This window comes from Bos taurus, chromosome 6 (assembly GCF_002263795.3).
Source record: "Bos taurus isolate L1 Dominette 01449 registration number 42190680 breed Hereford chromosome 6, ARS-UCD2.0, whole genome shotgun sequence".
NCBI classification, from domain to species: domain Eukaryota; kingdom Metazoa; phylum Chordata; class Mammalia; order Artiodactyla; family Bovidae; genus Bos; species Bos taurus.
The window spans coordinates 64,900,268-64,928,015 of record NC_037333.1 but is presented as its reverse complement, the minus strand read 5'-3'; the positions used below and the strand labels follow the sequence as shown (position 1 = coordinate 64,928,015).

General features: G+C 37.7%; 1 protein-coding gene across 3 annotated transcripts in view; it reads left to right on the top strand.

The window, feature by feature from the left end:
- The window catches only part of GABRA2 (gamma-aminobutyric acid type A receptor subunit alpha2), a 147,163-nt gene that overhangs the window by 33,973 nt on the left and 85,442 nt on the right, over nt 1-27,748 (top strand). For all 3 annotated transcript variants that reach the window (XM_024993020.2, XM_024993019.2, NM_174541.2), the window contains 1 exon segment: nt 22,390-22,457. In XM_024993020.2, the coding sequence (XP_024848788.1) occupies nt 22,390-22,457 (68 nt within the window).

Here is a 27,748-nt window from a genome sequence, read left to right as displayed (position 1 = left end):
ATTTTAAGAGTTTAACAGATGAATTTGAAGGAAATGGTGTTGTTTCACGAGGTGTGATGTGGGCGGAAGGACAGAGTGTCGTGATCCAGTTATATGATCTTGGCACCTGACGTGAGGCAAGAGATGTCACATTTCAGCAGGTTCAATGAAGACAGAGATGAGGCCTCTTGACTCTTGGAATAGGTAATACGTACATCGCCATCATGAGAATAACGAATGAGGAATGGAAACATATTTAAGTCCAGTGGTCTGATAAACTGATGAAGTGTATATTTAGAAAGGGCTGAAAGAATTTTACAATTGAATTGCCATTCTAACTAACCTAGTTGATTTCAAAGTAATGCAGAAAAATATAAGTAAATTATAAACAAGGCAGAAAACGTGCTGCCTGTTAAATTGTAATGCATTTTTTTCCAATCATGCTCTGATAGTGCTGAGCCTAACATGGTCCTGATTATTTGAAGGCTCTTGTGCCCAGGATCTTTGGCAATGAGGATTAGGAAGGCTACGTGTTTAAATATGCTATCCTATAGAAGCGCTAAAGTGAACGCTTTGTACACATGAAAAACCCTTCTCTTGTTTTAATTTAATAATAACTTTGATTTAAAGATAAATTTGAGACTCCATTTAACAAAAGTTATTTGTGGTTAAAAGTTCTACTGGGGGGAAAATGGAGCATCGCCTGACCCCAAAGGATGTATTATCTCTTCAATGAGCTCGCAAAGAGAGGGACAACTGCTGTTTAAAGCACCGTTTCGTAAAACAATCTGTTGAAGTATTTTTAAAGCATGATGAATGTTTAATTTAAAAGAAAAATATTGTTCAGGGCATTGAAATGCCAGGACTCAATGGATTGCTATACATTTCTCCATGTTTATACTATAAGAAGCAAACAGTTGCAAATATAAGGATTATTCAGGTTAACAGAATAGTGGCAAAAAAGAAAACAAGAAATTGGGATTGAAGGTATTTAATATAAATTACCAGCACTGATATGACTCACCAGGCAAATGAGAAAGCAAAGTGTTGGCGGGGGTGGAGGGTGCCTTAGAAGGGAGTAGACTAGGATATTTTTATCAGAATGTGCATATTAAGAGTCTACCTAGTTCATAGCTGCCTGCATGGTGTGTATAAAGTGAATTAGTGTGTTTAATTATATACAGACATCCTCAGAAGAAATTTTGGAATCTGAGATGCAAATAGTGCCAGGTCTGACATAGATGGGTCAAGACTAGATGACAGATTCAAATCTGAAATAAGATAATGTGCGCATGAGTATAGGCTGACTCCTAGAGTGAGAGAAATTACAAGATGAGACCAAGTGTTTTGATTCTTGAGATCAAAGCTGAATTCAAGAGGAACCACGGAGAGCAGCTAAAGTTCTACTTGTTGGCTGCTTTGCATTCTTCCAAACAAACAGTTTTGATGATCTTTAAAAGTCATCTAGCTCTCTGGTAGCTCAGTTGGTAAAGAATCTGCCTGCAATTCAGGAGACCCTGGTTCAATTCCTGGATTGGGAAGATCTGCTGGAAAAGGGATAGGCTACCCACTCCAGTATTCTTGGGCTTCCCTTGTGGCTCAGCTGGTAGAGAATCTGCCTGCAATTTGAGAGACCTGGGTTTGATCCCTGGGTTAGGAAGATACCCTGGAGAAGGGAAAGGCTACCCACTCCAGCATTCTGGCCTGGAGAATTCCATGGACTATTGTCCATGGGGTTGCAAAGAGTCAGATATAACTGAGTGACTTTCACTTTCACTTTCAGCTTATTTGAAAATGCTGAATTTACCAAATGATTTGGGTGTTGTGTTAATCAAAGGTCAAGAACAGGCATTAGAGAAATTTAGGAGTACTTCTCAGGGGAGAATTGAGAATCATGATATGATAAAAAAAAGGATAACACATTAAAATTCACACATTAAAATTCACACATTTCCTCTGTTTTTCTTGCTTTTCTTTCTATAGAAAATATGAGCCAGTTTCTTACTTTTGAAAGCTTTTCTAATTTAGGATTAGACTCTGGAATAACATAGTTCGTGACAATTACTTTCAGCCTCCCAGTCCAGAAATCTTATATCCTTTCCTACACATAACAGAATTTTGGGTTACACAGAACTGTGTAGTGAAACAAGAGTTTATTTTCAGCTATCACAGTGGTTAATAGCCTAGGTTTTAGTTGGACATGAGTTTCTATCCTGGCTTTGCTCTTTATCTGTTGTGTAACCTTGGGCAAGTAACATTTTTCCAAATGTCAGCTTCGGTATTTGGAGTAATACTTAGCTCCTAATGTTTTATGAGAGAAGATAAGCTAATACATGCAAAACACATGGCAAAGCCCTGGCATGTAGTATATACTTGGTAAAAGCTGTTTTTCATTCATTCATTCATTTATTCATAAATGTATTTATTTTTAATAAGTCTTCTTGAGTGTGAAGTATGTGTCAGCAATTGTTCTAATCCTGTGGAATATTATGAGTGCCTCTAAGTTTACATCTTTGTGAATAGAGCAGAAATAAATACACATAGTGAAGAATATTATGTAGTATGACAATAAGTGATGAATACTATGGAGAAAATAAAAATAAACAAAGTAGAGCAGGGAAATGAGTAGTGGGAAAAACAAAGATAAGATGAGCATTTTCCAGTTTCTATAAGGTCATTGGGCTTCCCTTAAGCAGTAAAGAATCTGCCTGCTAGGTTGGGGCATGGGTTTGATCCCTGGGTCAGGAAGATCCTCTGGAGAAGAAAATAACAGCCTACTCCAGTATTCTTGCCTGGGAAATCCCATGGACAGAGGAACCAGCCGGGCTACAGTCCATGGGGTTGCAAAAGACTCACACACAACTTAGCGACTAAACAACAGCAAAATAAGGTCATCAATAATGGCCTTACTGAGATGTTGCTGTTTCCAATAGTACTGAAAGAAGGTTGAGGGAGTCACCTATTGGATGTCTGGGAAAAGAACATTCTTCAGTGGGGAGCAGTGTAGTCAGTTCAATGTCTTTAAGGTGGAAGTATGTCTAAAATAAGGAAGCCAAGTTGATAGAAGTTAGGTATGTAATGGAGAGGATGGCTGACATCACTTACATCATTTTGTTGGCCATTATAGGAGTTTTGGATTTTCTCTGAGTGAAGTGGGTCATTGTTTCAGAGTTTGAAATAGTAGTATGGCATGACTCCATTTTCAGACTCACTCTGAGTGATATAATGAAAATAGACTGAGAAGAGAGAGGAAAGCTGGTAGACTATTGTTGTTATCCAGGTGAGGGATGACAATGTCTTGGACAAAGTGGTAGGGGTAGAGATTTTGAAAGGTGGCAGGGTTGAAAATCTATCACAGAACCAAAAGGTTTCCTGATGGATTGGATGTGGGTATGAAAGAGAAAGGCAGCTCAATTCAGTCGTACAGTAGTGTCCAACTATTTCTGACCCCATGCACTGCAGCACACCAGGCCTCCCAGTCCATCACCAACTCCTGGAGTTTACCCAAACTCATGGCCATTGAGTCAATGATGCCATCCAACCATCTCATCCTCTGTCATGCCCTTCTCCTGTCTTCAATCTTTCCCAACATCAGGGCCTTTTCAAATGAATCAGTTCTTCTCATCAGGTGGCCAAAGTATTGGAGTTTCAGCTTCAATATCAGTTCTTCCAGAGAATATTCAGGACTGATTTCTTTAGGATGGACTGGCTGGATCCCCATGCAGTCCAAGCGACTCTCAAGAGTCTTCTCCAACACCACAGTTCAAAAGCATCAATTCTTCAGCACTCAGCTTTCTTTAGAGTTTGACTCTCACATCCATACATGACTACTGGAAAAACCATAGCCTTGAATAGACGGACCTTTGTTGGCAAAGTAACGTCTCTGCTTTTTAATATGCTGTCTATGTTGGTCATAACTTTTCTTTCAAAGAGCAAGAGTCTCTTAATTTCATGGCTGCAGTCACCATCTGCAGTGATTTTGGAGCCTAAAAAAATGAAGTCTGTCATGGTTTCCAATGTTTCCTCATCTATTTGCCATAAAGTGATGGGACTGGATGCCATGATCTTAGTTTTCTGAATGTTGGGTTTTAAGCCAATTTTTTCACTCTCCTCTTTCACTCTCATCAAGAGGCTCTTTAGTTCTTATTTGCTTTCTGCCATAAGGGTGGTGTCATCTGCATATCTGAAGTTATTGATATTTCTTCCAGCAATCTTGATTCCAGCTTGTGCTTCATCCAGCCCAGCATTTCTCATGATGTACTCTGCATATAGGTTAAATAAGCATGCTGACAATATACAGCCTTGACATACTCCTTTCCCGATTTGGAACCAGTCTCTTGTTCCATGTCCAGTTCTAACTGTTGCTTCCTGACCTGCATACAGATTTCTCAAGAGGCAGGTCAGGTGGTCTGGTATTCCAATCTCTTTAAGAATTTTCCACAATTTGTTGTGATCTACACAGTCAAAGGCTTTGGCATAGTCAATAAAGCAGAAATAGATGTTTTTCTGGAACTCTCTTGCTTTTTTGATGATCCGACTGATGTCAGCAATTTGATCTCTGATTCCTCTGCCTTTTCTAAAACCAACTTGATCATCTGGAAGTTTATGGTTCATGTACTGTTGAAGCCTGGCTTGGAGAATTTTGAGCATTACTTTACTAGTGTGTGAGATGAGTGCAACTGTGAGGTAGTTTGAGCATTCGTTGGCATTGCCTTTTTTGGGGATTGGAATGAAAACTGACCTTGTCCAGTCCCAAGGCCACTGCTGAGTTTTCCAAACTTGCTGGCATATTGAGTGCAGCACTTTCTCAGCATCATCGGTAAAATTCCTGGAATTTCATCGCCTCTACTAGCTTTCAAAATGCCTGGAATTCCATTGCCTCTACTAGCTTTCAATAGTGATGCTTTCTGAGGCCCACTTGAGTTCACATTGCAGGATGTCTGGCTCTAGGTGAGTGATCACACCATCACGATTATCTGGGTCATGAAGATCTTTTTTGCATAGTTCCTCTGTGTATGCTTGCCACCTGTTCTTAACATCTTCTACTTCTGTTAGGTGCATACCATTTCTATCCTTTATTGAGCCCATCTTTGCATGAAATTGTCCCTTGGTATCTCTAATTTTCTTGAAGAGATCTCTAGTTTTTCCCATTCTGTTGTTTTCCTCTATTTCTTTGCATTGATCACTGAGGAAGGCTTTCTTATCTCTCCTTGCTATTCTTTGGAACTCTGCATTCAAATGGATATATCTTTCCTTTTCTCCTTTGCTTTTCGCTTTTCTTCTTTTCACAGCTATTTGTAAGGCCTCCTCAGACAGCCACTTTGCTTTTTTGCCTTTCTATTTCTTGGGGATGATCTTGAAACCTGTCTCCTGTGCAAGTCACAGACCTCTGTCCATAGTTCTTCAGGCACTCTGTCTATCAGATCTAATCCCTTGAATCTATTTCTCACTTCCACTCTGTAATCGTAAGGAATTTGATTTAGGTCATACCTGAATGGTCTAGTGGTTTTACCTACTTTCTTCAATTTCAGTCTGAATTTGGCAATAAGGAGTTCATGATCTGATCCACAATCAGTTCCCGGTCTTGTTTTTGCTGACTGTATAGAGCTTATCCACCTTTGGCTGCAAAGAATATAATCTGATTTCGGTATTTACCATCTGGTGATGTTCATGAATAGAGTCTTCTCTTGGGTTGTTGGAAGAGTATGTTTGCTATGACCAATGCGTTCTTTTGGCAAAACTCTATTAGCCTTTGCCCTGTTTCATTCTGTTCTCCAAGGCCAAATTTTCCTGTTACTCCAGGTATTTTTTGACTTTCTACTTTTACATTGCAGTGCCCTATAATGAAAAGGACATCTTTTTTAGGTGTTAGTTCTAAAAGGTATTGTGAACCATTCAACTTCATCTTCTTCAGCATTCCTGGTTGGGGCATAGACTTGGATTACTGTGATATTGAATGGTTTGCCTTGGCAATGAACAAATATCATTCTGTCATTTTTGAGATTACATCCAAGTACTGCATTTCGGACTCCTTTGTTGACTCTGATGGCTATTCCATTTTTTCTCCTAAGGGATTCTTGCCCACAGTAGTAGATATAATGGTCATCTGAGTTAAATTCACCCATTCCAGAAAAAAAAAAGAAAGAAAAAAGTCAAAGATAATTACAAGGTTTTACTCAAAGCATCAGCAAGAATTTCATTAAGTATTAAGATGGTTGGATGGTATGACCAAGTCAATGGACATGAGTTTGAGCAAACTCCAGGATATAGTGAAAGACAAGGAAGCCTAGAGTGCTGAAGTCCATGAGGTTGCAAAGAGTCGCACACAGACACCTTAGTGACTGATTAGCAATGATTATTTTACAATTTGTGGCTTTTTTTTACACTTATAAAAGACATTGAACTCACTTATAAGTGTTTGTAACCTGCACAAAGAATTTGTAAGTCTCCACAGCACTGCAAAAATGACACGTACTCAGTTGGTGCTAAATAAATGGCTTTTGAGCCTTTGAGGGGTAAGGAGACAGCTCTTCTGGTCAGAGAAAACAGTAAGGCATGAAAAGATAATATTACCTTTCAGAGAGTGTCTTCTTTTACTTTACAGCCTGGTCTAGGTCTGGCCTCCCTCTTCACTCCCCATTAAATTATCTGATCCAGGCACTCTGCTCCAGGCATTCACCAAGATCAATATGGTTCACCACAACCTTCTTGATTGCAGAAAATGGTCCCTCTTCTTATGCAGCCTTAGTAATACTCTGGCTTTATTGTTCTCTGGCCATACAGAGACAGGTGCTGTACAGTCAATGGACATGGACGAAATTGCCTCACTAAGTAAGTCTAAAAAGTCTGTCCAAAATTTTCCTTTCCTGGGCTCAGTTCTTCTGAACCCCCAAAGAGGTCTTGGTTCTTCTTTTTATGTGGTGATATATTCTTCAAAACTAAAGAGGACTGCCACGATACTTTCTGGAAATAATATATTTCATTTCTGTATCAGATTTATATTCTTGTGAACATTTACAGATGGGTGTTATAAAACTTTCACACTGAGAAAAGAGGCAAACATTATTATTTCTGGGAGGACCAAAGGAAAAATAAATTACATAGCTTACTTAGTATTTCTGTTTTTTTTTTTTTTTGATCATAATCAGTGAGTCACAAAAATAAGCAAACTACTGAGACCCAACAGTTGTAAATAAAGTTCAGAAACGTAGTGTCAGTTCAGTTCAGTTCAGTCACTCAGTTGTGTCCGACTCTTTGTGACCCCATGAATCGCAGCACGCCAGGCCTCCCTGTCCATCACCAACTCCTGGAGTTCACTCAGTCTTAAGTCCATCGAGTCAGTGATGCCATCCAGCCATCTCATCCTCTGTCGTCCCCTTCTCCTCCTGCCCCCAATCCCTCCCAGCATCAGAGTCTTTTCCAATGAGTCAACTCTTAGCATGAGGTGGCCAAAGTCCTGGAGTTTCAGCTTCAGCATCATTCCCTCCAAAGAAATTCCAGGGCTGATCTCCTTCAGAATGGACTGGTTGGATCTCCTTGCAGTCCAAGGGACTCTCAAGAGTCTTCTCCAACACCACAGTTCAAAAGCATCAATTCTTTGGCGCTCAGCCTTCTTCACAGTCTAACTCTCACATACATACATGACCACAGGAAAAACCATAGCCGTGACTAGACGGACCTTTGTTGGCAAAGTAATGTCTCTGCTTTTGAATATGCTACCTAGGTTGGTCATAACTTTCCTTCCAAGCAGCAAGCGTGTTTTAATTTCATGGCTTCAGTCACTATCTGCAGTGATTTTGGAGCCCAATAAAATAAAGTCTGACACTGTTTCCACTGTTTCCCCATCTATTTCCCATGAAGTGATGGGACCGGATGCCATGATCTTCGTTTTCTGAATGTTGAGCTTTAAGCCAACTTTTTCACTCTCGACTTTCACTTTCATTAAGAGGCTTTTGAGTTCCTCTTCACTTTCTACCATAAGGGTGGTGTCATCTGCATATCTGAGGTTATTGATATTTCTCTGGGCAATCTTGATTCCAGCTTATGTTTCTGCCAGTCCAGCGTTTCTCATGATGTACTCTGCATATATCAGCTCCTTACAAATGGGAGAACTGGGTGAAAGGAGTATCAGGGCACTTTTTAATATGTTGCTTTAGCTATATCTGTCCCTGTAAATATAAACTGGATGTGTTTTTCTTGCATGAGGTATAAAGGTTCATTTATCAATGATTCTCTGCCCTTAGAGCAAAAGGCTGAGACTCCCATGTTGTGAGCTCAATGAAGGGAAACATGGGGTGAATTTTTCTGATCTATGAGCTGGGGTTGTATTCATATCACAGCTGCCTTTTAAAACTGCCTGGAGAGCTGCAGCAACAGTTTAAAAGTCTAGCGGGAATGGCAAGAACAAGAAAGGGTAGACAAGAGTAGGAATCATTTTCTGGTAAAACCCCAAATATATCAAAACCACAAGTTTATATCACAAATACATTTATTGGAAATGGTGCTGGAAACTGAATTTAGGACAGTAGGGGAAATTAACTACTCACAACAGTGTATGAGAGCAGAGAAGGAAAAAAAGATAAAATTTAAATGTAAATCAAAAATGAAATGAAGCAAAGTGAATATTTACATGAAATATTTTATAAAAGAGATATGATCAAACCTGAGAAATTAAAAGTATGTCTGCCCATGCCAAGTCACTTCAGTCATATCCAGCTCTGCGACCCTATGGACAGTAGCCTGCCAGGCTCCTCTGTGCATGGAATTCTCCAGGTGAGAATACTGGAGTGGGTTGCCATTTCCTCCTCCAGGGGATCATTTCAATCCAGGGATCAAACTTCCATTGCAGGCAGATTCTTTACTGCTGAGTCATGGGGAAAGCCCAATCAAAGGTATACTATAGATTAATAAAAAGTAGATTTAATTTTTTATTTCAAATATGGTCTGTAATCACTGTCCTTGAAAGTTCAGTTTTTCATGCATTAGTCTTGCAAATATACATATACATATATATTTCTTTTCAAATATTATGACTTTAAAAATTTTGACTGTAAAAATTTTTCTCATATCTCTACTTCTTTAGTAGTAAATGTCTAAAATAAAAAAATATTTTAATGTTCTGAAAAATATGTAAACATAGTTAGGATTCAGGGAAAGATCTAGAACAAAGTAAAACAATGTATTGATTCAGAAGAGAATTTGCATTAAATTGAGTGCTTTCTGCAGATGTAGGTGTAGCAGTCAAAACAGTTTTGAGAGACCACTAGAGATTTCTATCATCAATGTAATTTCATAGTTATCATTTTTTGTTCAACCTTTCATTTATCTCCTGCAACCAGTGAATCTTTTTTGTTAAGTGCTTTCTGCTACATTTCTGTCCTCACTTTGAAGTCTAAAACCTATGCTGTAGTCTTAGAATTTCTCCTTAATTAGAAGTCAAGATCTCCTATAATTGCATCAAAGTGCCTATCATAAGAGTTAATAATCATTAAATTTATTTATCTATTTACTAGTTTACTTGTAACTGTAAGATCATGAGAAATTAGTTGAAACCATGAGAAATGAGTTGAAATGATAGAAGGGAAAGATTCTGGGTGCAAAATAAAGCAATTTTAAAATTTTTATTTATTTATTTTGAAATTAATTAATTTATTTTAATTGGAGGCCAATTAGTTTACAATATTGTAGTGATTTTTGCCCTATATTGACATGAATCAGCCATGGGTGTACATGTGTTCCCCATCCTGAACCCTCCTCCCACCTCTCTCCCCATCCCATCCCTCTGGGTAATACCAGTGCACCAGCCCTGAGCACCCTGTCTCATGCATGAAACCTGGACTGGTGATCTGTTTCACATATAATATACATGTTTCAATGCTATTCTCTCAGATCATCCCACCCTCGCCTTCTCCCACAGAGTCCAAAAGACTGTTCTGTACATCAGTGTCTCTTTTGCTGTCTCGTATACAGGGTTATCATTACCATCTTTCTAAATTCCATATATATGCATTAGAATACTGTACTGGTGTTTTTCTTTCTGGCTTACTTCACTCTGTATAATAGGTTCCAGTTTCATCCACTTCATTAGAACTGATTCAAATGTATTCTTTTTAATGGATGAGTAATACTCCATTGTGTATATGTGCCACAGCTTTCTTATCCATTCATCTGCTGATGGACATCTAGGTTGCTTCCATGTCCTGGCTATTATAAACAGTGCTGCGATGATCATTGGGGTACACGTGTCTCTTTCAATTCTGGTTTCCTCAGTGTGTATGCCCAGCAGTAGGATTGCTGGGTCATATGGCAGTTCTATTTCCAGTTTTTTAAGAAATCTCCACACTGTTCTCCATAGTGGCTGTACTAGTCTGCATTCCCACCAACAGTGTAAGAGGGTTCCCTTTTCTCCACACCCTCTCCAGCATTTATTGTTTGTAGATTTTTTTGATAGCAGCCATTCTGACCGGCATGAGATGGTACCTCTTTGTGGCTTTGATTTGCATTTCTTTGATAATGAGTGATGTTGAGCATCTTTTCATGTGTTTGTTAGCCATCTGTATGTCTTCTTTGGAGAAATGTCTGTTTAGTTCTTTGGCGCATTTTTTGATTGGGTCATTTATTTTTCTGGAATTCAGCTGCAGGAGTTGCTTGTGTATTTTTGAGATTAATTCTTTGTCAGTTGCTTCATTTGCTATTGTTTTCCCCCATTCTGAAGCCTGTCTTTTCACCTTGCTTATAGTTTCCTTTGTGTGCAAAAGCTTTTAAGTTTAATTAGGTCCCATTTGTTTATTTTTGCTTTTATTTCCAATATTCTGGGAGGTGGGTCATAGAGGATCCTGCTGTGATTTATGTCAGAGAGTGTTTTGCCTGATTTCCTCTAAGAGTTTTATAGTTTCTGGTCTTATGTTTAGATCTTTAATGCATTTTGAGTTTACTTTTGTGTATGGTGTTAAAAAGTGTTCTAGTTTCATTCTTTTACAAGTGGTTGACCAGTTTTCCCAGCACCACTTGTTAAAGAGATTGTCTTTTCTCTGTTGTATATTCTTGCCTCCTTTGTCAAAGATAACGTGTTCATAGGTGTGTGGGTTTATCTCTGGGCTTTCTATTTTGTTCTGTTGATCTATATTTCTGTCTTTGTGCCAGTACCATACTGTCTTGATGACTGTAGCTTTGTAGTATAGCCTGAAGTCAGGCAGGTTGATTCCTCCAGTTCCATTCTTCTTTCTTAAGATTGCTTTGGCTATTTGAGGTTTTTTTAATTTCCATACAGATTGTGAAATTATTTGTTCTAGTTCTCTGAAAAATACCATTGGTAGCTTGATAGGGATTACACTGAATCTATAGATTGCTTTGGGTAGTATACTTTTTCACTATATTGATTCTTCCAATCCATGAACATGGTATATTTCTCCATCTGTTTGTGTCATCTTTTATTTCTCTCATCAGTGTTTTATAGTTTTCTATATATAGGTCTTTTGTTTCTTTAGGTAGATTTATTCCTAAGTATTTTATTCTTTTTGATGCAATGGTGAATGGAATTGTTTCCTTAATTTCTCTTTTTGTTTTCTCATTATTAGTGTGTAGGATGCAAGGGATCTGTGTGTTAATTTTATAGCCTGCAACTTTACTGTATTCATTGATTAACTCTAGTAATTTTCTGCTAGAGTCTTTAGGGTTTTCTGTGTAGAGGATTATGTCATCTGCGAACAGTGAGAGTTTTACTTCTTCTTTTCCAATCTGGATTCCCTTTATATCTTTTTCTTCTCTGATTGTTGTGGGCAAAACTTCCAAAACTATGTTGAATAGTGATGGTGAGAGTGGGCACCCTTGTCTTATTCCTGACTTTAGGGGAAATGCTTTCAATTTTTCACTATTGAGGATAATGTTTGCTATGGGTTTGTCATATACAGCTTTTATTATGTTGAGGTATGTTCCTTCTATTCCTGCTTTCTGGAGGGTTTTTATCATAAATGAATGTTGAATTTTGTAAAAGGCTTTCTCTGTATCTATTGAGATAATCATATGGTTTTTATCTTTCAATTTGTTAATGTGGTGTATTACACTGTTTAATTTGTGGATATTAAAGGATCCTTGCATTCCTGGGATAAAGCCCACTTGGTCATGATGTATGACCTTTTTAATATGTTGTTGGATTCTGTTTGCTAGAATTTTGTTAAGGATTTTTGCATCTATGTTCATCAGTGATATTGGCCTGTAGTTTTCTCTTTTTGTGGCATCTTTGTCTGGGTTTGGTATTAGGGTGATGGTGGCCTCATATAATGAGTTCAGAAGTTTACCTTCCTCTGCAACTTTCTGGAAGAGTTGGAGTAAGATAGGTGTTACCTCTTTAAATTTTTGGTAGAATTCAGCTGTGAAGCATATAACTGTAAGACCATGAGAAATGAGTTGAAACCATGGGGAATGAGTTGAAATGATAGAAGGGAAAGATTCTGAGTGCAAAATAAAGCAATTTAAAATTTTTTAAAAATTTAGAAAGAATCATATACTATAAATAAAAGGATAGCTCATGAAGCCTTCTCCAGCTTCCCAGTTTTGACTCACTGATCTTCATACCTTCAGCCACCTTCTACCTCCTGACACCACAGCTTAGCATATTTGATTATCTTTATTGTTTATACATGCTTCATGGACAATCATCTCTTTACCTGTTTATTTCCTCTCTAAGATCACGATGACTACATATTATGTCCTTTATATGTCTTTTATCTATGTGTTGTTACATAGATATGCAGTGTAACAATCTACTCAATTACCGGACATAACTGAGCGACTGATCTGATCTGATCTGATCTGAAGGAAGAGAAACAGGAAGAAAGGAGTAAAGAAAGAAAATTTATTTATCAATGTCTCAGTATCTTTTTACATGTAGCCCTCTTCAGAAGTTATACTCCAGTAAAAGTTAATTTTAGAAAAGTTACAGATTTAAGATAGAATGATATAAGGCTTTTGATTTAAATATGGGGCAGTTCAACACCAAAATTTATATATTGGTGTGCTTACATACATATACATAAATATATACATATATCACACACTCACATATATACACACACCAACATATTTTGTATATATATATATATATGTAAGTAAGTGTTAGTCGCTCAGTCGTGCCTGACTCTTTGTGAACCCATGGACTGCAGCCCACCAGGCTCCTCTGTCTGTGAGATTTTCCAGGCAAGGATACTGGAGTGGGTCGCCATTTCCTTCTCCAGGTGATTTTCCCAACCCAGGAATTGAACCTGGGTCTCCTGCACTGCAGGCAGATTCTTTACAGACTGAGCTACAAGAGAAGCCATATATATATATATATGCGTGTATATATATGTGTGTGTGTGTGTATATATATATATATATACACATACAAACACACACACATACCCAAATCATGCACACATGTATATATAAATGTAAGTATGTATACATACTAATATGAAACATATATTCTATCATATATATGATACAATAAAAAGTTGAAATGACTTTATATTTTGTAAAAGTAGCACTGACTATTTAACGGGTAGGTTTCCTTATATTTTTTAATACATTATTATATTTCCTCAAATGTGTAACTTGAGACTGGTACATGACAAGTGTGTAATAAATGCATATAAGATGTGAGTCTACTGGCACTACTCAAGATATCAAACAATCTTAAATTAAATTGAAAATTGTTTCATTGGTTTTTGAATGGCATTTTATTATTGGAATGGTTATTAGCATGGAATTTTTAAGTCAGAAAAAAGTGTCTGAGTATAATTCTCTCTCTAAGTAGCTGTTGAATTTAGATGAGGTAAAATGAATATAATTATGCACAGTTCACAGGGTGATCATGAAAATATATATAAAAATTTAACCCAGTCCATGCATATAGTAAATGCTTAATAGGTGATAAGTTCCTTTTATTATCACACAATGGGAATTCAAGTGATAGGACAAGTACTAAAGGGTTGCTATATAAGTTTCTAAAAGTTCCTAATTATATGTTAGGTGTAGAGTAATCATAACATTTTCCAAAGCACACACTGTCAGGAAACAGCATTCCAGTCATGGGTGATGAAGTTAATTACTTTAGGAGATTTCTTTTTTCCTGTTATACTAATGTAGACCAAATTTATTTTTAAGAAGACATTGATACTATCATCAAATTAGAATATCAATAAGCTCCATTTTATAAGTACAGAGTTTCTTTCTGAAGCTGATCCAAGAGATTCACTGTGGCTCAACTGGGTAAAGAATCTGCCTGCAATGTGGGAGACCTGGGTTAGATCCCTGGGTTGGGAAGATCCCCTGGAGAAGGGAAAGGCTATCAGCTCCAGTATTCTGACCTAGAGAATTCCATGGGCTGTATAGTCCATGGGGTCGCAACTGAGTGACTTTCACTTTCACTTTTCAAGAGATTCAGGGAAAGACAGCAAAAGTTTGTAGTACTGCCAACAAGTCTCTTCATGCATTTACCTTTAGGATGTTGTAGATGAAAAATACTGGATTGTTGACTATGAGAACTGAACTCTATTAGAAATGAAAGAAAATGATTTTTATGCTTTTAACATCTAAATTGGAAAACTTGCCTTAATTTTTCTCCATTTATAATTAATTTAATTCTGGAGTCTACCATCATGATAATTTTCCTACGTGTAATTTATCCCAGGTTATCCATAGGTGTAAAGATAATACTTTATCTCATATTTGAGTATGGCAGAATTTATATGGCATTATCCTTGATCATCAAGAGGCTTTTTAGTTCCTCTTCACTTTCTGCCATAATGGTGGTGTCATAGGAACTAAAAAGCCTCTTGATGAAAGTGAAAGTAAAGAGTGAAAAAGTTGGCTTAAAGCTCAACATTCAGAAAATGAAGATCATGGCATCCGGTCCCATCACTTCATGGGAAATAGATGGGGAAACAGTGGAAACAGTATCAGACTTTATTTTTTGGGGCTCCAAAATCACTGCAGATAGTGAATACAGCCATGAAATTAAAAGACACTTACTCCTTGGAAAGAAAGTTATGACCAACCTAGATAGCATATTGAAAAGCAGAGACATTACTTTGCCAACAAAGGTCCATCTAGTCAAGGCTATGGTTTTTCCTGTGGTCATGTATGGATGTGAGAGTTGGACTGTGAAGAGGGCTTAGCACCAAAGAATTGATGCTTTTGAACTGTGGTGTTGGAGAAGACTCTTGAGAGTCCCTTGGACTGCAAGGAGATCCAACCAGTCCATTGTGAAGGAGATCAGCCCTGGGATTTCTTTGGAAGGAATGATGCTAAAGCTGAAAGTCCAGTACTTTGGCCACCTCATGCGAAGAGTTGACTCATTGGAAAAGACTCTGATGCTGGGAGGGATTGGGGGCAGGAGGAGAAGGGGACGACAGAGGATGAGATGGCTGGATGGCATCACTGACTCGATGGACGTGAGTCTGAGTGAACTCCGGGAGTTGGTGATAGACAGGCAGGCCTGGCGTGCTGCGATTCATGGGGTCGCAAAGAGTCGGACACGACTGAGTGACTGAACTGACTGATCCTTGATCATAATCTTCTGTGATTATCATTTTCTGATGCTCTATGTAGGTCCATATTATTTATATAGAACAAACTGTTGGGAGCTGTTGGGTCATTGGTAGAGTGGGAAAACACATAGCAATGTAACAACTCCTCATGAATTAGAAGTTACAATATGATTTGAATGTTTCATTTGAAGACATAAAAGCTTCTGGAACCAACAGAAAGGTTATTAAATACCCCAGGATGGCAAGGACAACTTTATAAAGAAAGTGTTATTCGAGTTTATTTTTTAAGAACAAGGTTTAAATGAGAGGACATTTTATATAGAAGGCTCCCCCAGTGGCTCAGCTATAAAGAACCCACCTGCCAATGCAGGAAACTCAGGAGACATGAGTTCCATCCTTGGGTCAGGAAGATGCCCTAGAGAAGGAAATGGCAACCCACTTCATCATTCTTGCCTGGAAAATCCCATGGACAGAGAAGCCTGACAATCCATCTCAGAGTCACAAATATGTCTGAAATGACTTGGTGACTAAACAACAACAATTTTATATAGTGGAAAAAGCAAGTTATCCCCCCCACCCCCAAAAAACCTGAAAGAAGATGACATGAAATTGAGTATGGTTATGGCTGAGATACACCATGTGGGGCAAGATTGGGTCAATTGGAAAGATGACAAAGATCATGAAAGAGCTGATGTGCTATGCCATGGTTTTCAAACTCGGTCTTTGGGGAAAGGGTAGTCTTTGAGGAAAATTTTGATCAGAGAAGAGACATCACATATTTTTTTACTAGTAGTGTCATGGAGGCTATATAGGAGTTGGTGAGACTAGAAGCAGCAAAGCTTGAAGAGGCCATTCCAAATGTCATTGCCAGTGAGGATGGAGAGGGGAAGAAAAGTCAAGAACTGTAGGATAGAGTCAGCAGGACCTGGTCAGCAATTAAAATGCTGAATATGAGGAAGAAGTTCAGACTGAGACTATAAGTTTGACAATTGGCAAAATGATGGTGTCTTTTACCAAGTCTAGAAACAGAGGAGGCAGAATTTTGAATATTTGAAGTCATGGCCTACATGAGCCTTTGAAATTGTATTTTCAATGTCTGTACTTCTATTACATTTAAATACTTTCTTTCTACACAGTAGTAAAAAGAACTGCAAAATTATTTTGCAGAGTAAATGAAAATATCGCTGTCCACAGCAGTGTTCTGTGAGGATGGTGAAAAGGTCATAAAGGAAAAAATCAACTAGCATACTTTAACTTAAGCACCTTATTTTATAGTAAAGAAAATGAATAGGGAAATTCTTTGAATCCCTTGTATTAGAAATATATATACAATATGTATACATATATATGATTTGTAGTCCTTAATGCATTAAGAATACTCCATTTATGTTGATTTATAAAATAATTCTTTATGTTAAAAAGGTAAAAGTTTATCCTTATTATATGTTGGCTTACATGTGTTCTCAGTCGCTTCAGTCTTGTCTCTTTGCAGTCCCATGGACTGTATCCCGCCAGGCTCCTCTGTCCATGGAATTCTCCAGGCAAGAATACTGGAGTGGGTTGTTAGTCCCGATCTTCCTGACCCAGAGATCAAACTTGCATTTCCTGAAGCTCCTGCAATGCAGGTGGATTCTAAAGAATCCATTGCTGAGTCATTGGGGAGTTCCCATTATATATTGTGCATGAGAATATTTATTTTTATTATGTATTGGGGGAGCAAAATATAAATTTATATCAGCATAGTTTATAAATTCTCATAACTTAGTTGGTAAGCTGGTTTCTATTAGTACTTAGAGAACAATTTAGGATTTTGAGTTGGTGATTAATAATCTCCATGTTTCTAACTAACCCAGGGACACTAGATCTTTAATAACCTGTGCTCAGGCTGCACTTTGACCTCTTAGGGTTCTAGGGCATCTGATGTGCTCTGTATGCCATTCTTAACAACTTGGTATGGGATGGAACACTAGGAGCTCCTCATAAGAGAATCTAACATGTAGTAGCAGAAGTGAGAACTTAGAGAATTCTTCATTTTTTCCCTTGTCAGAGTCCCAACATAACCTTGAGGAACATAAATTGCTCCTGGTACCACTAACCAGCCTCCCTTGGGAAACATTCTCTCCCTTGTCTGTCAGGCAGGGGATGTCTCTGAACTGTACTTAGTAAGCCCTGAGTAGCTATTTGTTAATTGAACCAAACGGTCCGACTAAATCCATGAGAATCAATGTGCATTCATTCTCCTCTTCCTTTTTTTCTTTGGTTTCTTTTACTAGTGCTTTGGGGAGAGAAGAATGTCTTCAGCTTCCTCACAAGAGTAAGCTGAATCATTATATATCGAAGGAAGACATTTCAAAGAGAGAGACAAATCTTCTACCTGACAGTGGTTCTAAGGACCAGAACAGTCCCAAATCCTGTCGAGGATAGATAAACTCTCCAGTGATATCAAAATCAGATTGATTTGAAACCCCTAATCAGTGACTGTCATGATGGGGTATGTTTAGTTTATCCTTTGAGGACTTTGTATCCTGTCCATAAACATATAGGCAACTTGATCTTGTTTAAGTGTGCTAGTGTTAGACTCTCAGTCATGTCTGGCTCTTTGCAATCCCATGGACTGTAGCCCTCCAAGCTTCTTTGTCCTTGGAATTCTCCAGGCAAGAATACTGGAGTGGGTAGCCATACCCTTCTCTAGGGGATCTTTCTGACATGGGGATCGAACCTGGGTCTCCCATATTGCAGTGGATTCTTTACCATCTGAGCCACCAGGGAAGCCTTTGATTCTTGTTTGGGATCCCCAGATGGGCTATACTTTTTAAATCAATGCATTTTCATTAGGAGGAAAAATAAAAGATAAAAGATAAATAAAAATAAAAAATAAAAGATAGATAAACAAACTAGAAGAACAAACAGAATATATAAAAATTCAAAAATTTTAAAGCATCAGGAATCTCATACTGAGAGGAAATTTCATGTATTCAATATATGTTTATGTTTCATGTTTCCAAATCATCACAAGGAATCAAAGACCAAAACTTAAAAATACCATGAAAAGTGATTGTATGAAAACACAGTTCATACTGATTTTATTCTTCTTCTTAACTCTTTCTGATTTTATGGGCACTGTATTTATCAAACATGTGTTGAGTGTCTACTGGGAGGAAGATTTTGGGTAAGGAGCAGCAATTCTTTTGTGGTAGAATGGTAACGAATAATATTATCAGATTCAATGTTTCCAACTTTGAATAGGAACAGTAAGTGCCATGTAAACAAAAATAACTTAGAAAGTATTCGTTGACTTGAACAAACTTGACTGATGACAAATGGCACGTGTAGGTGTTTTGGGAATAATCCCAGGAAGCACAGTGTCTTTGTTGTTGCTGAGAGTAAAGCAAAACACAGCAATGACTAACTTGTCTTAAAACATGTGCGTGACAGTCTATTCGTGCTACACAGTGAGCAAAATTATTAGCATCTTGATCTTTCTGAAGAGATGTCATCTACAGTTTGATTTTACTTTTTGTATTGTGAGCTCACATACTACTTAATATTACCATTAATATCAAAATTACAGGGGTGAAGACAGTAGAGCTTGTTGTTTGGATGATTAGCTCCAATTAATTAATATATTTTAATACAACTAATATCTTTCCCAAGTCCTTAATTATTATTGTCTTTTCTTCTTAGAGTAAGTGAATGATATTTGGTACACAATCATTTGGGAAGTGATATCAACAGACACTAGCTGAAGGACAAAATGTCCAGGGAGGACAGCCAAAGCAGGGTACCATCATGAGCAGGTTACTGCTGAGTACAGTTGGGGTTTCATCCCATGGAGGTCATCTGGGAAATGGTGTAGAGCATGCCTGAGAGTTGTGTCCATTGAGAGAGAGATCAAGTTGAATTATATTTCCTCCAACTCATCAGTCATTTGTTGATGGCTCTTCCCAGGAGCACAGACTTTTCTGCAATTCCTTTCTGCCTTGTGCAGCCAGGGAAAGCCCTCAAGGAGAGAATCACAGAAGCTTGCACCAGAACAGCCCAGCATGGCAAGGAATCATGATTGTCAAGAGAATATGGACAAAGGACTGGCAGCAGATGCTCCATTGGTCTTCTATGGATGTATACTATTGTAAATGTTGTTAATGTAATTATTTAAACTATCAAATTTTTGACTTGGAATCATCATTTATTTTAGTAAAAGTGATGGAAACAATATTTTGCACGTAACTCGGAATTTCTCTCCTCTCCAGGAACTTTCCTGCCTCTAGACCTGAAAACCTACTTCCATTTATTTCAACACTCTTCTCACTTGACATAATTAAGGATAGTCCCTCCTCCTTCCCTCCGTGTATATATTGTGAGCCTTTTTAATGAATGCATTACACGCTTACCCAGGAATATTTCTCTTTTATTGATCTTGTCTCCTAAAAATTCAGCTGCTCCCTTAGTCCCTTCTGTCTGCATTGGCAGATGCTTAACTATCTTCTACCTTAAACCAGCAAGCAAAAAACTGTCTCTCCAGTTCCCCCACCTTCCCCTGTTGCTAGAGTCCCCTTCTCTTTCACAATCAAGCTTCTCAAAGAGTATATAAAATCACTCCAGCCTTTTCCTCTTCTAGAAATCCCCTCTCTCCAAGCTGGTCACTGCACACATTTTTTATTTTACTGATGGCTCCCAAGTCTCTAACTTCAGTTACTGTTCCATACCTCAGATTACTGGATTTCTTAGCAGCAGTGACTGCATAACTCATTTCTTCACAGGGGTGTAAGCTGCCTTTGAAGACTAGTCTCTAGTTTTCGGGACACTTTATTTTCCTCTACTTTTTGCGAATATGCTTAACAGGAGAATATCCCTTGCAATGCATATGTTCTTTATCTATGTTTATGAAGTCTACGAACTTTGAAATCATTTTCTTTAGGGCAACTTTGTATACCTGTGTTCTGTGTCTTGAGGTGTTTCTTTTACTGCTTAGAGCTTTGAAGGTAATTTTATTTTTTTCTCTTTATATTCTTAGTAGGCACCTCATTGCATTCATTAGGATGACCATATTCTACCTTACTTTTTACTTGTCATGTGGTGTGTAAGTGGGTATTCTTTCATATTCTTAGCATGAATATTTTCATGTATTTTTATCATCACTCTTTTCTAACTTAACAACTCCAGACTGAGGAGAATACTTCCATTTGCCTATATTTGGGTAAAGACTACCTTAACATTTTAATTTCTCTCCTCTAGTACATTTTAAGTCAATATCTATAACGACTAAAATTTTATTCAGTTGTTTGAGTAAATGTGAGAGTATGATTGATTTGGTATGAGTAAGAGGAAAAAACATATATAAGTCAGACCCAGGACCAGCTATATAAGTTGTGAGACCCAGTCCAGGATGAAAATGTAGGGTGCTTTATTCAGAATATAATTAAGAATTTCAGGGAAGTGGAAAGAGAACATTAGACCAAGCACAGGACTCTTCTGAGCACAAATTGTATAGCTATGGAACAGACCCTGTACAGATATTTGGGGGCAGGTGACAGCTGAGAATTAACTTTATAGATGAGTTTCAAAACAAAATTTCATGAGTACCATTTTTTGGAATAAAATAGTATATAAAATAACAAAGTTGAATGAATATATTTATCTGGAACACCATACTATGCTTTGGCACAGAGTATTGTGGAGAGTAGAATATGTCATTAATAAGAAAACAGTTTTAAATTAATTCTTGACTGAGATCCAATACTTTGTTTACCTTGAGTGCTCAGGAACAGATTGCATGCGTCCTAAAACCTGACTATGTCTACTCTACAAAGTGTGCGTCGTGGGGCACATTTCCTTAACTATCCATATGTCAGTATTTAAGTGTATTGGGATGATAGCAGAGACTCTATCTCACAGATTTGTCATGCAGTTATTATATGTTAAGACCTTTGAAGAGTAAACGTTCAGGCTACTCTGTTATTTCAAAATTCTTTTGCTTTAGTAGATACTATATCCTAATTGCTGTCTTATGGTTGTGAATTAATGTCCAGTATAATGTTAAAATATTTCATGATATTGTTTGTGTAGAGTTACACATTTGTCACTTAGCAGTTAAGGCATTAAGTTCATGATGGTAGAAATTAATGATGTAATTTTTTTCTTGTAAGAATATTGAAAGGGCTTTATTTTTAATTTTTTACTTTGAGCTTTCCCCCATCGCCATTTGGCTTATTTGAAAATCAGAAATCTAAATCACCTGTTTAGCAGAGCAATCCAGCTAATTATGCTACACTTTATAAGTTACATAACTTCCAAATCTAATTCAATTTAATTTTAGCAGTTCAGGCATTCTTAAATACATTTAAAAGCAATCTTTTTTGGAAGTAATCCTTGTGATTAAGGAATGTTATTTGCTTTTTTGTGTCACTGAATGATAAACCTTTTTATATTAATATGAATTATGTTTGTTTATAGTGATTATCAATGTGTTTGTGCGTTATTGAGAAGATACAGTAGTTTACAGTCTACAAACTAAATCTCTACTATCATGAAATACTATCTGAAATATTTGGTTTAATGATCAATTTTAGGACTGTATCAAACAGTAAGGATAGTAAGTGTATTTTATTTTCCATACTGGTACATTTAAGATAGTTTCTGAGAAACCATTCTGAGCTGAAAACAAAAGGCTGTCATAATTTAATTTAGCATTTAGGACTGTGAGACCCTAGGGAATAATTAAGCCATATAGCTATATTTGTTGGTTGTGAACGTTGAAAAGAAAGCAAACAGCAATATTCCCGATTATCACAGAACTTTCTTACCATGCCATACTCTTGACCACTTCTCTCGCTCTGGTTATCATAATATAATATCTATATTCAATCTCTTTTTCTCATACCAGACAGTATTACCGAAGTCTTCACTAACATCTATGTGACCAGTTTTGGCCCTGTCTCAGATACAGACATGGTAAGTTTTTCATAATATTTTTACTTCATATAATGGGAAGTGTGGGAGATAATTCAAAATAAACACATATTTTTAGTGTTATAGATTACGTATCTGTCTCATGCCTGTTTTGCCTGTTTGCTGTGCATAGTCGCTCAGTCATGTCCGACTCTTTGCAACCCCATGGATTGTAACCTGCCAGGCTCCTCTGTCCATGGGGATTCTCCAGGCAAGAATACTAAAGTGGGTTGCCATGCCCTCCTCCAGGGGATCTTCCGAACCCAGGGCTCTAACCCAGGTCTCCCACATTGCAGGTGGATTCTTTACCATCTGAGCCACCAGGGAAGCCCCATGCCTGTATTAGTTTGCCCAAATACATGGAGAGTTAAGGCTGTTAATCTGCTTGTAGAACGGTGTACCATTGTAACTTAAGTGGTCAGATTAACTCTTTATATTTTATATTATTTTCAAAGCTTTCTACCCAGCTACAGTGTGGCAAACAATTGTTTAAACAAAGTAATGATATTACTGAGAAGCATTTTCTAAGATTAAAACCCCTACTTGACTTCCATATGTCCATACAGTTTCATAGATAACTGCTTCTTACAGGTTGTGGTCATGATCAGTGTTACAAATGGAAACCTTCTACTGCCATTGAATAAGGTAGATTTCTGGTCATACTGGTCATATCAATAAATACAGTACAGGTGGCAGAGGATGAGATGGTTAGATAGCATCACCAACTCAATGGACATGGATCTGAGCAAACTCTGGAAGATAGTGAAGGACAGGGAGGCCTGGTGGGATGCAATCCATGGGGTTGCAAAAAGTCAGACACGACTTAGCATCTGAACAGCAACAAACACTCCTCATTTATAATAGATACATATAAATCAATCTAAGAAAACTAGAATCTTAACGCTTGAATTCTATGGAACTGGTCTTTATTTTTCTTTAAAATGAGATCAGGAGAAGAGGGAGAGTGGTCCGTTGGGTTAGAAATCAGTGCACTAGACCAATCATCACTAAATTCTTGGTTGAGCATAAGAATTTATTAGACTACTTGCAGCATCTTCTACTGCTACCTGTAGTGCTGTACTATAGAAATTTTTTCTTTAAATAATTTTTCATCCACCTTTCTTGCTGTCAGAAAATGAGAATTAGAGGAGATGCCCTTGTCCCAGGCTTTGCCTGGCCATCCTCCATCATGTCATCCTCCCCAGTTTCTTCCTTTTATCTGATATCCCATGGGGAAGGATGATAAGCATGGATGTTTTCCATCTGGATAAATATGGGCTTAAAACTAAAGGGTTTCCTTTCTTGCAGATGCTCATAAACAAGATTGGCCAGGTTTTTTTGAACTATACTATAGTTAATTTACAATATTGTGTTAGTTTCAGGTGTATAGCCTAATGATTCAGTTACTTTGTTTTCAGATTATTTTCCATTATAGGTTATTATAAGATATTGAACATAGTTCCCTGAGCTATACAGTAAATCCTCATTGCTTATCTATGGCATGTATAGTAGTTTTTATCTGTTAATCATATATTCTTCATTTATCCTTCCCCCACCTCTGTTAATCATATATTCCTAAATTATCCTTCCCCCACCTTCCCTTTGGTAACCTAAAGTTTGTTTTCTATGTCTGTGAATCTGTTTCCATTTTGTATATACATGCATTTGTATTATTGCTTAGATTCCACATATAAGTGATATGATATAGTATTTGTCTTTCTATCTGACTGGAGCCTGGTGGGCTACAGTCCCTGGGGTCACGAAGAGTTGGACATGACTGGGTGACTTCATGACTTCACGACGATGACAATCCTGTTGTGTGTGTGTGTGTGTGTGTGACATCTTCTTAAGCCAGTTTTCTATTGACAGACACGTGGGTTGTTTCCACGTCTTGGTTATTCTAAATAGTGCTGATGTGGGGTGCATGTGTCTTTTAAAATTAGAGTATTTGCTTTTTTCCAGATATATTTCCATGAGCGGGATGGCTGAATCATATGGCAACTCGTTTTAGTTTCTTGAGGAACCTCCATACTGTTTTCTGTAGTGACTGCATCACTTTACATTCCTATAATTATACAATTTATTGGGACATACCTACCTTTCCTTTAGGAGTTAGTTATGCCAATTTTATCACAAAAATATGTTTTTCTTCCACCCAGAGTCACTTCTCTGACCTCACAGTCAGAGAACTTGATGAGCTTGAATGGCTGAAGATGTCAAGTACAAGAGGGGTGAAAGTGAAAGTCACTCAGTTGTGTCCAACTCTCTGTGACCCCATGGACTATGCAGTCCATGGAATTCTCCAGGCCAGAATACTGGAGTGGGTAGCTGTTCCCTTTTCCAGGGGATCTTCCCAACCCAGGGATTGAACCCAGGTCTCTGCATTGCAGGTGGATTCTTTACCAGCTGAGCCACAAGGGAAGCCCAAGAATACTGGAGTAGGTAGCCTATCCCTTCTCCAGCAGATCTTCCTGATCCAGGAATTGAACCAGGGTGTCCTGCATTGCAGGCTGATTCTTTACCAACAGAGCTATCAGTTTTGGGGAGGTGATTGATACCAAACACTGTAGATCTTTGAAGTTCTTTCAGATTAATATGTGAAACATTAAGTGCTTTCCCTCCAACTTCAACTTCTACATTAAGTTAAGTGAAGTCTCTCAGTCGTGTCTGACTCTTTGCAACCCCATGCATGGAGTAGCCTGGTTCAGGCTACTCCATCCATGGGATTTTCTAAGCAAGAGTACTGGAGTGGGTTGCCATTTCCTTCTCCAGGGAATCTTCCTGACCCAGGGATCAAACCCAGGTCTCCCGCATTGTAGACAGACACTTTACCATCTGAGCCACCAGGGAAGCCTGTGCAGCTTGTCTTACTAAATGCTCCCATGTATTAGAGACACAGTGAGAATGAATACCTGACCTCTATGTGAAGCCAAGTGCAGAGAATCAGAATTGTGCCAAGCACAGTTGAAAGAGTAGCAAAATATTATATAAATTATGGTTCCTATATGGTTACCTTTGGTGTTTTATTACCAGCTAAAACAGAAAGGCAAATGGTATAGGACCCCAAAATATCAAAGTTTTCAATGTTGTAGATTTTGTGTAGTGAACATTTGTGCTAACAGAACTGTGTTAAAGTTTTTGTTTGTTCATTTTGCAAAGTGAATTATTTTATCTCAAAAAATGTATATATCAAAATATATACTTTTCCTAGACACATAATGTTTGCTACTTGAGGGTTTTAGACAAACAGTCATATATTTTTGGCAAAATGTATGAAGTGACTCTTTTCCAGTGATGATAATGGATTAAGCTAATTCTCCTACTTTTGTTCTGACAATTCTTTGGGATTACCAAAACATTTAGATATCTGGTAGCTTCAACTCAAAGTGGATCAAAGACTTGACTATAATACCTGAAATCATAAAACTCCTAGAAGAAAATATGAGAGAGAAGCCCTTTGACATTGGTCTTGGTGATGATTTTTTTAAACCTGACACAAAAGCAAAAATAAACAAGTAGGACTGACTGTATCAAACCAAAACCTTCTACACAGCAAAATAAATCAATAAGCTGAAAAGGTAATGTACAGAATGGAAGAAAATTTTTGCAAATTATATATCTGATAAGGGGTCAGCATCCCAAATATATAAAGAACTGCTACAACTCAATAGTAAAAAAGCTTTCATATTTGATGGGATACACATTACATTAAATGTGAAAATGCACTCATTTAGTGCAAACTCATTTAGTGCAAACTCTATAGGTTAAATTGAGTTGAGTAGGCATCATTGAGTTGGCAACATTTATAGAACAGTCTATGGACTCTGTGGGAGAGGGAGAGGGTGGGAAGATTCGGGAGAATGGTATTGAAACATGTATAATATCATGTATGAAACGAGTCACCAGTCCAGGTTCGATGCACGATACTGGATGCTTGGGGCTGGTGCACTGGGACGACCCAGAGGGATGGTATGGGAAGGGAGGAGGGAGGAGGGTTCAGGATGGGGAACATATGTATACCTGTGGTGGATTCATTTCGATATTTGGCAAAACTAATACAATATTGTAAAGTTTAAAAATAAAATAAAATTTAAAAAAAATTAAAAAATTAAGAAAAAACATGTTTTGTTTTCTTTATGTATTTTGGATTATGTGTGTATGTATGTGAGCAAGTGCACTTGTATACACTATAAATTACCCTAAAACGAAATATATAAACATCTCTGCACCCTCTTGAGCTGCTCAAGACCCTAGATGTTTTTTCCTAGCATATACTGTCCTCGAATCACCTAGCCTAACATCGTCCTATAGAATTCTCTTTGGTCATGTCAAATTTTCTACTTGAATTCCATCTTTATGTGCCTTGTTTACTCATTCCTACCAACAGTTGGCTTGAGGGCAGTGTAATTAATTGCGAGACCATCAACTGGGCACATATTCTATCGTCAGCATCCAGTTAGAGGAAAGAATCCATAACAGTAATTAGAACAGGGAAAATTTAATGAAATGAATTATTAATTCAGACAAGATGGTTAAATAAAATTGTAAAAGGATACTCTAAGCAATGTAGATTTAGCAAATGCAGAAAGTGCAGCATCTGCTTCTCGGGTAAGCATCATGAACAAGGAAGGAACTCAGGACTAGAAGGGAGTCCTTTCCCCCAAGGCCAAGATTTAGAGCTCACCTGAGAGGACTTTTTGGCTAGAGGAGGATATACCTGCCACTGGTGAAGACACAGCCAGTTTAGAAACGTATGAAGGTACATACTGAAGCTGGTCAGAGGAATATCAGGCCTGCTGGCTGAAAACTCACAGCATGGCAGTCCTTTGAAGCTGAACCAAAGGATAACAATGCAGCTAAACCAGGAAGAGAACCAGGAAAGAAAGCCCTCTTTCTTTGCTAAAAATGTGGCAGTCTCCTCTAATGACAGGCCTAACATTACATGAGCTGATGAAGGAGAAGAGTGTACAGAGTGCTTCTCCCATGTCTCAAAGAAAGGGAAAAGAGGATGAATTTGGAGCTGAAGGGTCATTCACTAATAATAGGTGTATATGTGTGATATGAAGAGGCTTTTGAGGGAGAGTCCAGAGATAGTTTGATCACTGAATAGCTACTGTTTGATTTTTGTCCAAATCTAGAGAAGAAAGTGAAAGTTGCTTAATCTGTATACATGTGTAACACAGACACAGATACTCCCTCATATTGTAAATCTGTTAGAGAAGACAGAGCTTAATTTCCACACCTGTGAAATAGGAATGATTTGGCCTTCATGTTGTTCACATGGAATGGTTTTC